Source organism: Falco punctatus (assembly GCF_963210335.1).
Source record: "Falco punctatus genome assembly, chromosome: 5".
NCBI lineage: Eukaryota > Metazoa > Chordata > Aves > Falconiformes > Falconidae > Falco > Falco punctatus.
The window spans coordinates 5,866,580-5,880,916 of NC_137584.1; the positions used below are offsets into that span (position 1 = coordinate 5,866,580).

The 14,337-nt window shown below is 44.2% G+C and overlaps 1 protein-coding gene and 1 long non-coding RNA gene across 11 annotated transcripts in view; one reads left to right on the forward strand and one right to left on the reverse strand.

Annotated features, from left to right (window-relative positions):
• Positions 1-13,412, forward strand: part of CNR1 (cannabinoid receptor 1) — a 36,403-nt gene extending 22,991 nt beyond the window's left edge. For 4 of the 10 annotated variants that reach the window (XM_080389389.1, XM_080389390.1, XM_080389386.1 and 1 more), the window contains exons 2-3: positions 2,303-2,396; positions 7,897-13,412. In XM_080389389.1, the coding sequence (XP_080245515.1) occupies positions 7,958-9,379 (1,422 nt within the window). In that variant the 5' untranslated portion in view covers positions 2,303-2,396; positions 7,897-7,957 and the 3' untranslated portion in view covers positions 9,380-13,412. The other 6 variants (XM_080389391.1, XM_080389384.1, XM_080389385.1 and 3 more) reach the window with 3 other exon arrangements.
• The window catches only part of LOC308064662, a 604,713-nt gene that overhangs the window by 499,582 nt on the left and 90,794 nt on the right, over positions 1-14,337 (reverse strand). The window lies entirely within an intron of this gene.

Here is a 14,337-nt window from a genome sequence, read left to right on the forward strand (position 1 = left end):
TCTGAGGTCCATCCTGTACTTAATTTTCCTTAAGCAGTTTGATTTTTATTAGTGCCCCTGGTCAGATTTACTTAACTGATCTCTCCTGCATGTCCCCAGCTCGGTCCCGTGTGCCAGTGCACACAGTGCTGTCCTTTTCTGTGACCTTACTAAGGATGGCTTCTCAGAGCCCTTTGTGTCTTCCTTTGCCGTTTGAGTACAGATCAGAAATGGACTTTCAAAAGAGCAAGTCAGTGCCTGCAGAGCAGTGGGTCTGTTCTTTCTTTACGGTGAGATCTGAAAATCCCGCTAGCTGTATCCTTCAGCTTATGGAGGCGTCTCTGTGAAGTTCATGTAGCTCAGAAGAGGAGGGAGGTTCTCTCGTGAGTTTTCTCCTTCACCTGATCTGCTTTCCCCAAGCCAATCACAAAGGCAGTTATTCTCTTGCCCTAAAATCAGCATCCCTGTCTCCCAGTGGCTCCTTCCGCTTGGGTCTTCCTATCTTACCTTTCCCCAGCTTGCTCCCGTCTCACCTGGAGACGTGCTGTTCCCTCCACGAGGACAGTAGTTACCTCTCCTCCCAGTGCCCTTCACACCGATCCTTAACTCGCATTACCTTGGCTCTCAGCATCTCCTTGCTGTCTCACAGTCTTTGATTAAAACTTCTTATGGCCACAGCGTGTTGTGGAGGGAGGAGGAGGCAGACGCGTACTCTGTGTAGTTCATGAGAGCTCTCCCTGGAGCCTGGTGGTTTTGCTACCCTTGTGTCACATATTCCTTACTCTTTTAATAAAGTTCACTAGTATTTTCTGCTGCAACAAATTCTTGACCTTTTTGTTCTGCTCTGGTCATTACATGGAAGCTGTTTTCTTGGAGTGTTTTTTTTTTTCTTCATAATAAATGTGTTTTTCCTGTATTTTCATCCTCCAGATGTTGCACTCTTCTGGGGACCTTTAGCATGTAGAATCCAGTGGAGCCTGGGTTTTTCACGTCCTGCTCTGCGCCTTCCTATGACTTGTTTCCCTTCAACTACGTCGTGTGCTAAGCTGCTGTCTTCTGGGTATTTCCAGGAGACTGAGCGTTCAGCTTCCATCTCTTTTGCACCTGGCTGGGCTGCTCTGTCTCTGTTTGACATTTATGTCAATTCTGCTCAGCCGTAATAGGCGCCTGCACCTTTTGGCATCAGAGAATGGCTAGAAAAGAGGCTGGAAATGAAGCAATTTCTATTGGAATATTGAAATCCAAGATAAACCCCTTTTGTGAAAAAGTTTGAGAGTTCAAAATTGGCCAGCTTAATGAGTTCTCTTTCCATTTTCTTTAATATGTAAATACCATAGCACTGAATCAAATTTTTTGTATTACCTGTTTCATTCTACTTTATTGGGAAATGAGTTTCTAAACTGGAGCTGGTTTTTAAGGAAATGCCAGGTCACTCTTGCTTCACTCTTTCGCTTTCATCTGAGCCTTTCATGCTTCAGCTAGCCTCTTCATCCTCTCTCAAAACTCTGTCTTAGCTGAAATTAAGATATATAAAGTAGAGCGTGAAAGATCTTAAAATCCCACATTGTTTTAAAGTAGCCACCTCTGCCTCCCCTCCTTTCTCCAAAAGCTGGACAGACCGGGTAGCTCTAAGTTTTCCATTAACGTGACCCTGACGTTCCCCTCGCTGGTTTGTGACTTCAGTGACTCATCTTGTCTCTGATTTGGTAGGGAATGTGTGTGTAGGAGGCTGAATTCACAGGCTGAGGGGTTTCAAGTGAACTCAGGAGCTTTGGGGGTTTTTCACAGGCGGGTGGGGCAGCACTTCCCACTCTTCCCGCTGCGGCTGGGTGGGATGTGGGAGACACATCCTTGGTTTGCTTAATTCAGAGAAAAGGCTTGAGGCTAAGCCTCTCATCTTATCAGGCATGCACCCTGCCTGCTGGAATGTCAGTTAGTGCCTTTATTTCTGCGTATTTAACTCTTGGTCCAACATGGAACAACTCAAGCAGTTTAGGGATGGGCAGCAGAACAGAGAGGCTGCCGGCACGCTCCCCTGGCTCACCGGAGAGCAAAGTTCAGGTCCTTCACCTGCACCAAATGGAGCAGGACTTCGGCCTCGCTTTTGAACCTCTGTGATCTTAGACACACATGTATGCTCTGGCTGTTTGGGAAGTAAGGCATAGCCTCTTTTTCTCTGTCTGCAAGTCATCTGTGCTGAAACTGGTACACACATCCCACCAACAAAACTTTGCAGGGAGGAAAGAACATTATTTCTTCTAAAAATGTTGTTGGTCACTGATTAACACTCTGTTTTTCCCTTTGTTTTGTTTTTGTCATTCAGATTGTCAGCTGCTGGATGCAGGGGGTTGTCATGTAGGGGCAAGTTTGCCCCCAGATTAGAACAATCCAGCCCCTACCCTGCTCGTGTGCAAACGGTATGTTAATTAACATAAATAACCATGTAGCTGTGATTTCTTGCTAATTAAGTTTCAACTTTACAAAGATACCATGACGTTACATAAGAACAAAATTTGGTTCGCTAGTTGCATGCCCTAGTTTACCCCATAGGTGACAGTGCCTTGCTGTAACTAGAAGATGGCATCCCTCATTTGCTCCTCTTCTAGCGTCTGTGCTCCTTTCTGATCCTTCACACTGAGAAAATTCCCACTGAAACGAATGCAAGTTTTCCTGAATTAGGAGTGACAGCACATTTGCCATTTATAGCCTAGGAGTAGCACAGTGTTGGAGATGGAGTAGTAAAACAGTAAATAGGATAGAGGTAATACTGCTTTCACATTCTTGTCAACATATGTTTTTTCCTTGCTTGGTGTGGAGCCTGAGAGTGCCATTTCTCAGACTGCGCATTTCTTTCTCCAAGGCGTAGAAACCTTGCTCTGTCCTCGCAGCAGTATTGTTCGTTGCCATATGGGATAAGGTAATTATTAGCCATATAAATTTTCATTTTATAGGACAGTTCTAATTCCTGGAGGCCAACAGTTACTATGGTAGATCTAATTTCTCTCACACTTTTTCAGCTGACTGCACATGAGTATAAATTACTGCTGTTTCTCCTGTGGTAGTACTTTGTGGACCCAGCTTGGTAGGAGTCCCAATGTACTGGCCACTGTGCGAACTTACCAGAAGATAAAGCCCTTCTTTGAAGGACTTTGCAAACCTGGTAATGTGTAAGCAAGGAGAATACATTTACATATTCTGGTGCGTTCAAAAACTGTTTCAGTTATACCTACTCGCCCTACTTGTTTTTAATTAGCTGGAGTATCATAGAGGAAATGTATAGACATGGAGATGAAAGTGTTTTCTAGAATAGAAGCTAGAAAGGTTTGGTTGTGGATTTCCCTTTCTTGTTTTGATCCCTTTTCTTGCCACGTCAACATTTCTGCAGTTATCAGTAGCATCATTGTATTGCTCATAATTCCTTTCTGAGGAAGAACGCAGATATTCACTGTTTCTATTCAGGCTATTAAAATTGCTCTATCAATCATCCTGGTTTGAAAATTATAATAAATTCAGCCCTTTTTTTAGACAATGATAAAAACTTTCCAGCCATCCTTCTCCCCTAGAACAGCAGGAGAAACTAGGTAATAGCATTTTAATGAAGTCACATTCTTGCTCCCCGAGTGAACAGGTCCTTTGGACCAACAAGAGGTCCAGGGAGGGTGTAATCCTCCCTGTTGTCCAAGATGAGTTATCAGCCTTTTACATATTACATCTTTCACCTGAGAGGTCTTTACATTCTGATATCATCCAAGTTTCTTTTAAGGCTATACCTAACCACGTGGTGGAGGGCACTAGTAAGACTTGCCCCCTCAGTGCTTAACTAACGCTTTTGCTTTGAGGGCAAAGCCTTACAAAGTTGTGTCTTCAACCTTCAGCTGATACTTAACTTCATACGTTTGAACCCTGGTAGAGCAGGCTGGAAGATGGGCTGGAGAAGTTAAATCCAGGTCTGTGCAGACAGCGAAGTGGGGTGTTTGTAAACACCGCCCCATCTAGGGGCAGCACAGCTGGCCTGGCAGCGCCCATCCACAGCCGCTGGTTGATGGGAGAGAAGTCTGAAATGGTGTTCAGCCGTGGGATTTCTGGGTTCGGTCTTCCAAATAAAACAGGCTTGAATTTATTTTTTTTTCTATTGTTTAATCCTTATCTTTAATCATAATTCATTACTTACTGTTAATTGCTGCCTGCAGTCGTGGAAGCACATCAGGAATTTTGAGTGCTGGCATCAGCGCAGGCTCTTCCTCATCTTTAATCAATGTTCCAGTTCTTTTTAAAGCAGTTTTAAAATGAGTGAGGTAGTAGAGCTCATTTAAGGCAGGGATGAAGCTGAGAGCTTTGGAGACTCAAAGGCTCTGTTGGAAGAGTGAATTCTGGCAGGGCAGGGAGGCTCTTCCTTGCTGCCGCCCTGCCCGTGAGGGGACCTTGCTGTGGCACATGGCCGTCACCCCAGCCCCGTCCAGAGAGGAGAGGTCTGTGCAGGGGACATGTCCCCTAGGGAGGCGGTGAGAAGCCACAGAGGCTCCCAGGGTGTTTTGCATAGAGGTGGTCACGGGTCCCAAGCAGTACGGGTTTGGGTTGCATTGAAGCCAGCTGCGAAGAGCAGCGTGGCCAGATGGCATGGGCTGTCCTGTTCTTGTGGGCAGTGCCTGCTCGCCACTCCAGGTTCGGACAGAAAAGCTCAGAGCCAAAATCTGTGTGGCACTGGCACATGTGCCTGAGCAAAGAGAAAGACCAAGAACCAGACCACTGCGTCTTGACGTTGGCTTTTCAGTCTCTGTCAAGTCGTACGACACCTCGGACTGTGACGTGGACTCTCCTGATAACCGCGGTGCCAAAGGTTCGGTCTTGTTTTCACTAGACAGCCATGGAAAACCTCACTGATCGCTTCAGTGAATTTCAGTATTGTAGCTTGTACCGGGACAAGCTAGTATGTAAATTAAAATAAAGGAAATTCCAGTAAAGTGCAATTCCAGATCAGGCGAATGTCTGTTTTACTGCAACTTTAATAAAAATCAACTGCTACTTGAATAGGTGCATGCACACATACTGCTAGAAATTTCCAATTATGATATTCCCAGCAGCAAACAAAACCAAAATTAATGTCAGCTGCATCCCCCAAAGTCTAAACTACACCACTAATGAACTCCCAAGTACTCTCAAAGAAAACTCTCTTTGCAGAGACAATAAGGTGGAAATTACTGTAATAATCTCAACGTAAAAATACAGAGGGAAAAAAATCATTGAAATTCAGAGTAAGACTTGCCTCTCCTGATCCCATTAACCGTGTTGTTAGCATAGCATATGCATGCATAGTGATATTGTCACATAACTCGCTGCCACCTTCGAAAGAGCACGCAGGAATTCGTGTTCTTTCGTTTGTGTTTCAGACAAAGGTAGGGGTTGTGCGGCGGCTTGCACCTTGTTCTGAGGAAGTCTGTACTTAACATGACTCCAGCAGGGACCAGCTACCTCGCAACAATTTGTTTGTCTGTCTAGCAGAAGTGCGCAGTTGCATACAGTTTTTGAAGCTTTACTCAAACATTATCTTCTCGACATGGGGCTGTGGCTTTACTCATTAAAATGGTTGTCTTGTCTTCTGTCAGAAAAAAAGCTGGAACAGCAGAGAATACCACAGCCATCTTCACATGTTTAGAGAGCTACATGATTTATTTAATATTTTTTGGGTAGTTTTCAAATTAATAACACATTCTTCACTCCTGGCTTTAAACTGGTTTTGTAATGCCAAGTTTAAAGTTGCCAGACTTCACCCAAAGCAGATTTGTCAGTTGTCAGCAGGGTCATTTTTGCAACATGTAACATCTGCAAGTTCTACTAGAAACAGCTGTAAAGTACCTTCTGGAAGAAAAGTACCTTACGTATTAGATTATTGCTGTTCATTTGTAACGTGTGCATCAGTGGCATTTACCTCCCTCACTGCTCACACCATCAAAATTAAATTCTTTAATACTGTCTGTCTGTCTAATGATTATGTTGTTACTTGCTGAGCAAATGATGTCTGCAAAAGCAGATGCAGTCAGTGTGTATTGTGTGTTAGACCGTCCCAGTAAGGGTTGTTTGTACTCATCCTTGTTTGCAGCGCTGGAGTTGCAGTGTCTTTGGAGGTCTAGGTACATATATTCCCTTTAACACTCGAGGTGCAGGCCCGCTGACTCAAATGCAAAACTTTAGACTATGGGAAAATTCTTGTGTAAGTGCATATATATATATATATGAGTATAAATATCTAATCAGCCAAATGATCTCTGCTTCTTTTGGAAATGCTCATGATTTCTTCTGGTTTGAAGTATTGGTATTGTTGTAGAGAGGAATCCTTTTCTTCTTTCTTTTAGTTTCCATGGGAAAACCGAGCTGTGGTACCTACTGTGCGAGTCTCCTCTTCAGGAGTTGAGGTGATCAGTACTCTGGGTTTTGGCAGATAATCTCTCGTGGCTTTTCTGGCCGTTTATTGTCGGTTGTGTAAAGTGAACAGGTTAAGTCAGTACAAGCATATATATGGCATCTGGGATTTCTTGAGTGTCACAAACAATTTCATCCATTCTAAAAGCGTGAGGAAGCTTGATTTTGCTCCTGTTGCTGATGAAATCGTCGAGGTGTCCCGTAGCAGATGTGGAATAGCTGTAGCACACCGAAGCAATGATTCTGGCTTTTATTTGCATTCAGACCACTCTCAGTCACTCTGCTGGTGGAAGGGGCCCCTAAAGCAGATGTTCAATGCACGTTCAAGGCATGTTTTATGGGCAAAGTCATATAAAGGAGCACAGCATAAGAAGAGCTGTAAGACAGACCTGTCTTACATGTTGATGCATGTAAGATGCTCAGATGCTGATGAGGGTGCCCTCCCAAGGGTACCCAAGGCCAGGAGTTGCACCCTGCAATTATTCACCATCCATGAGCAAAGGCTGGGCTAACGGGAGTCAGAGGCCACTGGCTACCTGGGGACCTTCTGCTGCGGTCCCCGTTTCTGAAGGGACAGAATTTTTTTGAGGGTGTCCCCAGTGGGACGAGTTACGTTTCTGTGCCTCTCACAGGAGCAGTGGCTCCTGGTCCCTTTTGCCTGGGGTTTAAGCCATTTGTACTCTGACCCAAACTTGATGCTGTGTTTTTCTAGGCGAACATGGCCTGCCCTGATGGAGGTTTGTGATGCACTCACTCACTGGGTGATGCAGGTCACTTTTCCCAAAGCTGTGGACAGGGCTGGGTGACAGCCCGCCTCCCCCGTGTAGCCCAAACATCCCTTAGTTCGCCTAACAGAAGGAAGGGCTAGAGTTATGAAGCTATATTTGTAGATTAAATACCTTGCTAATAAATTTGCCATAACAAATTCAGGATGTTAGTAGGCCTCAGATTGCTGTAACAGGGTGATGATGGGTATACAGGCATACTGGGTGAAACTTCAGAGTGCACGGCTCTTTCCCTCTTCCCTCTCCGTTGTCAGGCTTTCAAAACCCTTGCTGCCTTTTGAAAGAAAGGCAGTGAAGGTGATGGTTCAATTTAATGCTTCTCCTGCAGTGGCACTTGGTATTATCTAAATGAAGCAAGCCCAAGGAATATTGGTCTGTGAGGTACTTTGCAATCAGGAGCCAAGTTCAGATCTAGCAAAAAATATGTTTCTGGTGGAGCAGGTCGGAAGGTTTTGATGAGAAATGAAAATTACTTTCCTGTGGAATACTCAGTTCCCTGTGCCTCCATTTTTCACGTCACTTCTTAGCGTAATTCAGTTTTAGTGAAATCCAGATGATTTCTTTCTAAGTGCTTGACTCACCCTGATTCCTGCAGGTGGCAAAGGCTAGACCTACACTGAATGCAAGAGAAAGGTCAATGTTGGGGACAGTTTGGCTGTTTGTGGAGTTTGTTTCCCTGTTTATCTTAATGACGTCTGATCTTTTCCCCTTCTAGGGTTTCCTCCGATGCATTTTTTCCTCCCCCAAGTCTCTCTGAAACCAACCAGACTGGGGTTATGAAGTCAATCCTAGATGGCCTCGCAGATACAACTTTCCGAACAATCACGACAGATCTCCTTTACGTGGGCTCCAACGATATCCAGTACGAAGACATGAAAGGCGACATGGCATCCAAGCTGGGATACTACCCCCAGAAGTTCCCTCTGTCTTCCTTCAGGGGTGATCCCTTCCAAGAAAAAATGACTGCAGGAGATGATCCCCTGTTAAGCATTATTCCCTCGGATCAGGTCAACATCACAGAGTTTTACAACAAGTCCCTGTCCACGTTTAAGGATAATGAGGAGAACATACAGTGTGGGGAGAACTTCATGGATATGGAGTGCTTTATGATCCTGAACCCCAGCCAGCAGCTGGCCATCGCCGTGCTGTCACTCACCCTGGGCACCTTCACAGTGCTAGAGAACCTCCTCGTCCTGTGTGTCATCCTCCACTCCCGAAGCCTCCGGTGTAGACCCTCCTACCATTTCATCGGCAGCCTGGCTGTAGCCGACCTCCTGGGCAGCGTGATTTTTGTCTACAGTTTTGTGGATTTCCATGTTTTCCACCGGAAGGACAGCCCCAACGTCTTCTTGTTCAAACTGGGTGGAGTTACAGCCTCCTTCACCGCCTCTGTAGGTAGCCTTTTCCTCACGGCAATAGACCGGTACATATCTATACACAGGCCGCTAGCTTACAAAAGGATTGTTACCCGACCAAAGGCTGTTGTAGCGTTTTGTGTGATGTGGACCATCGCTATTGTAATAGCCGTTCTGCCTCTGCTCGGCTGGAACTGCAAAAAGCTCAATTCTGTTTGTTCGGACATATTCCCTCTCATCGACGAGACGTACCTGATGTTCTGGATCGGGGTCACCAGCGTCCTCTTGCTGTTCATTGTCTATGCCTACATGTACATACTGTGGAAGGCTCACAGCCACGCGGTTCGCATGATTCAGCGGGGCACGCAGAAAAGCATAATCATTCAGTCTACAGAGGATGGTAAGGTACAGATCACTAGGCCTGATCAAACTCGTATGGACATCAGGTTAGCCAAAACCTTGGTCCTTATCCTAGTCGTTTTAATCATATGCTGGGGCCCTCTCCTTGCCATCATGGTGTACGATGTCTTTGGGAAAATGAACAAGCTCATCAAGACTGTCTTTGCCTTCTGTAGCATGCTCTGTTTGCTGAATTCAACAGTGAATCCCATCATCTACGCTCTGAGGAGCAAGGACTTGCGACATGCCTTCCGCAGCATGTTCCCCACCTGCGAAGGAACCGCGCAGCCCCTCGATAACAGCATGGAGTCTGACTGCCAGCACAAACACGCCAACAACGCAGGCAACGTGCACAGGGCTGCCGAGAGCTGCATTAAGAGCACAGTTAAGATTGCCAAAGTTACCATGTCTGTCTCCACAGACACAACTGCTGAAGCATTGTAAGTCAGAGACTTCTCCGCATTGTGAGAAAAGGAGTTAGTTTAAAAAAAAAACAAAAATCCACAACAGAGAAAACCAAACCCGTGGCTTAACGTGTTTGTACCCTCCTGTAATATTTTTTTGGTTTGTCATTGTAAGCTGAGTGATGATTGTGTTAAGAGCATTACCATCAGCCAGTTCTTCAGGTTTTACAATTAGGGATTCAAGCTAAATTTTCAATTTTTTTTTTCTCAAAAAGTGTTTACTGAATAATAGTAAATTTCCTGAAAGAACACAGAGAAAATAAATACCAGGTTAGCAATGGTTCCTTTTGGGGGTGTGAAAAAAAATTGTGAAACCTAATTGAAAACTAACGCATCCTAAACCAGTACCATCAAATAAGAAAAAAAGAAACTTGTAATCATGCTGTTCATTTCAATGTGAAGTGTATTTCATGTCTGTAAGTAATAGGAGTTTTTGATTTTTTCCAAAAGCGGCAGTGCTGAGTTTTAGAGGTTTTGTAAAATGTGTCGTGTCCTGTGAATTGTATGCTGTTTTATTATGTGTTATTGATATTTGTCTGATTAAACAAAGTGATAAGGTAGACTTCCGTGGAAATAATGTGAAACGTGATATGTAAACCCCATGGAAAACACTTACTGTATTTGAAGAATTCCTATGAGCTATTTTGGAAATTTTACACTTTTAGTGGTCTTCTGTGGACTTAGGGGAGAGGCTTTGTGTTCTTCTACTAAAATTATTTCCCCACTACCTTTTACTTTGACATGCATACGAGAGTAACAGCAACAAAGGAATAGAGGAGGAATGTAAGAGAGGAATGCACTGGTTCAGACTTTTAAATACCACTGCGTTTATACGGAAGGACACTTGTGGTTGTAAAGACTATCGCCCCGCTCTTGGGCTTTGTGTGAATATGAACACTGAAAAGCGAAGGTCCCGGATATTGGCTCCTTTAATGGGCATCTGGTTTTAAGCCACGTGCTGGTGCTGGACCACTGAAGACAGCATGTGTCAGACTCAATGTGCGATGTTATCACTGTGCCGTCGATGTATACTTGAAGTGTGTCGCATTCCCGTATCCCAGGTTTAAGCAGATCCAGAGCCTGAGATGCCAGACTCCTGTCTTCACTAAAAGAGGAGGAAATATTGTCAGACATTTTCTTACTGTGTGAGCGTGTATATAAATAAATATCTATGTGTGTGTACATGTGTGCGTGTGCGTGTGTGTGTGTAAGTATACTAATCGGTGTGAGTCATGGTAGCATAACTAAGATAGGACACTATGACCAAATGTAAACTGTATTTCTTGTTGCACGCTTTGCACACAAATTCTGTTTCTAAAATTGAGTTCTTCCAACTGATTACTGATGAAAGTACCATATTAAGAACATCCCAACCCACTCTGAGAGGGGTATCCACATGCTAGAGAGAGCAACCTTTCAGTTGTACTTGAGAATAAATGGCAACAAGAGGCAGAGCATGGCATGAGCCCGCACTGACAACTGAAGCGGCTGTCGGTGGTGTTCCTGAAAGCTGAGAAAGCCAGAAATAAATTATAATTTGTTTTAAGTCCATTAGTATTCAAATCTGATTGCTTGAAATCAGGTGAGGATACAGATGACAAGGTTTGACACTATCGGCTTCAAGGAAGAAGTTACTGAAGGGAAGCGGTGACTCTGTTCCGTGGTGGGATTGCTTCTGCAGCCTGGGACTTTGCCGAGGAGCATGTTACTGCATGGTCTTTGAGGCTTGGATATTCCGTAATTCCATTCTGAATCAGAAGGTCTGGGGTCCTCTTCTCCGCTGCCTTGCTTTTTTTGGACCAATTCCTCACTCTTATTCTGGCTGATTTCTGCCAAAATAGCTGCAAAGCTGGCTTAGCCCGTTCGCTGCCTGACACTTGCTGCAAGAGGGGCGACTCCCTCCGTGGCACCGGGCGAGTGGAGCCAAATCCATGCTGCCCGTCCTGGGGGTTACGTAGGGAGCAAGAGGGGGACGGCAGCCCTGGGTCTCCGGCCGCCCTGGTGTCCCCATGGCGTTCCTGGTACCTCCGTGCAGGCCAAAGCAGCCGGTGGCACGGGCAGCCCAGCCGATGTCAGCCAGCGGCTCTGCGGGGCCGTAAGTGCCTCCGAAGTTGAGGCTTGGTGCGGGGTGGCCCATATTAAAGATCACATCAGGTGAGGTGCTGAGCAGCAGCTGGAAGACACGGGCTTACTTTCCTCCTCCACCCAGCTCCCCTGCAGCTTACCTGGCTGGTGGGACAGGGCACCACGCTCCCGAGGGGGCTGCGGCGGTCAGCCAAAACCAGCAGATTGCAGAGGATTCCCGGAGGACGTGCAAGTCCTCCTTCTGAAAGATCTTTCTTGTATCTAGGTCTAGTCCATCCTAAAGCTAAAGCGGTCCTCTTGGAGGAGGGGAGGAAAGCCCATTTGAAATGTAAAGGTATTTTAAGAGCCATTTTTGAAACTGTCTTCTTGTGTTTAAATGCAAACTTTGTGGACTTTTGTTGTGCATTCAAGTTCTAAATTTTACGTGATAAATCATGGGACAATGGGGCTGTCTTGGCACTTAACTTGGTGCTTACTGATATAATAAGAAATAGCATCCTGTGAAATGTTACCGTCTATCGTCAGTATCTTCATTTGCATAATGAGTTATTCTAAAGCTCTGGGAACTGTGTCGGTTCAGCTAGAACCATTTATTAAAGAGGTGGCAACAATTTCCCTACACGTTGCGCGCTAAGTATAACTACTCTTCCATTAGAAAAAACTCCTGCCGTTCCAAGATAAGCTGTACTTAAACTTCAGCGTTAGGTATTCCTAATTTGCAGTTGCCTGCCTTCACTTAGCGATAACACAGACAAACAATACCGTGTTCTGCCGTCATCATCAACCAACCAACAATAGTTGCAGTTACGTGTATGTACCAACTCCCAAGTGTCGCACATCTACTGAGAAGATCATCTGTGTCACATGCGTGCAGAGTTAGATTCTCAACAGTCTAATTGTATATTTGTGTAATATAATCTCGATGCTGTGCAATCACTATCCACATCTTCTTGCACTGGCCTTTCGATGAAAATTTTAGTGTGTCTATTGTGAGATAGACAGCGTGTTTTACCTGCTGTTATTGGGCTGAATGTATGTAAATAAGTGAAAAATTTTAAAAAAACGTCATCTGTACAAGCAGTGGCCTAAAAAGTCTGTAATTGTAGACTAGGACGATTGTTGAAGTTGCTGTGACATCTCAAATACTACCTTTGAATAAACTGTTTACAGGGTCTCTTGGGATGCTGTTTCATAGTGAAAGGAAAATCTTTCCTTGTGATAATATGAGGTAAAGAAATTGGATTACCTGAGCTTTTTATTTCCAGTGTTTCGAAGTGGAGAACATAACTCTTTATTGTCTGTAAATCTAACATTATTACTTCCTCTTAGAAGAATATTGTATCATTAGATGTTTGTTTGAGCTGGTAACATCCTTGCAACTGCTGCAATATTTTTCATTAGCAACCTGTATAATAGTTTGTACACAAGTACTGTTCAGATTGTCATGAAAAGTAGCTTTGACCATTTACATACCAGTAGCAGAATAGTATTTCTGTAAGATTTCCAGTGTATTCCTACCATATCATATTTTATTTCTGTAATGTAATTAAACTGTTATTTATTCAAGGAGAAAAAGTATTCCTCTACTTTTTTGTTTTCCAAATTTTGAGATAACTGAGGAAGCCACGTGATGCTGCTGCCTCATCCCACAATCTGGTGCTCTACGTTTTGTTTATAAGTTTGTCTGTCAGATTCTGAAACAACTGCTTAAACAACTTGACAACAGGTTGTCAAGCTTTGTGGGTTTTAATTGTACGTTGATATGTTTGAAGGAGGAGGTAGATTATGTATTTTATATTTGTGTATTCAGTACTATGGAGACGAGAGAAATGACATAGTTAAAACTGAATCTCCTGTTTCATTATGTAGGCAATTTCCCCTTTCCTCTGTATTAGCCAAAATGCAATAAATCTCTTTTGCCTTCCTCAGATGCATATGTTTGCACAGAGATGTCACATTAAGACAAACCCGTATACTTCAGAAAAGCGAAACACAAAAGAGCAGAAGAAAGGAATGCAAACTAAACCAGCACTGCCAAAAGCAACGATGACCTAAATTAGTTATTGATGGTTGTAAACGTAATCGAAGACTTGAGGGAAACAAAAAGTCTAGTTTTGGTCAGTGCCAGTGGGGGCAGGGTTATGGGGTTCGGTGGGGGGATGGCTGGTCCAGCAGGGCTGCACGAAAACTGTGCAGGGAGAGCCAGCTCAGCCACGCCACTGCCTACGGGCACAAAAAAGTGCTCCCGCTGCTGCTCATCCACAACTGAGAGGAAGCCTACTAAATGCTGTAGAAAGGTCCTTGCCCCTTTCAAAGGACTGGTTTTCCATATGACTTAATGTCAGATTCATGTTACTTGGGCAATTTTCCTTCTCCGCATTTGTGGTTCGAAAGCATGGGAGGTCCTTAGGGATGAAGTGAGCGTCTCCTGGGGCTTTGGATCGTGGTTGTGCCACAATATTTGTATTTTTAAAAATTAGGTCACGGACGAATTGAGAGGGTCTTGGCAAAACAAAAGCAACTGGAAGTGAAAGATTAGCTCATAATCTTTAACTGCGTACTACATTTAAATGACAGAGTCTGAATATTTTTGCTGAAAGCTGTCACTACCAAAGCAGCCAGGAGACATTTCCCACTGTATGATTGCATGCTCACTAGAAAATAAGGGCTATACTGCCACAAACCAACAGTTCCTCTTGACAGTAACACCTGACTGCTTTTGTAAGTCTGTTCTAAACAACACAAGAGGAAATAATGACAACTTCCCAAGCGCCTGTTTTCCCATGCTATACCAGCTCAGGAAGCATGCGGCCAAATAGACTGTCATCATTTCAGACTTTCACGTTAACATCC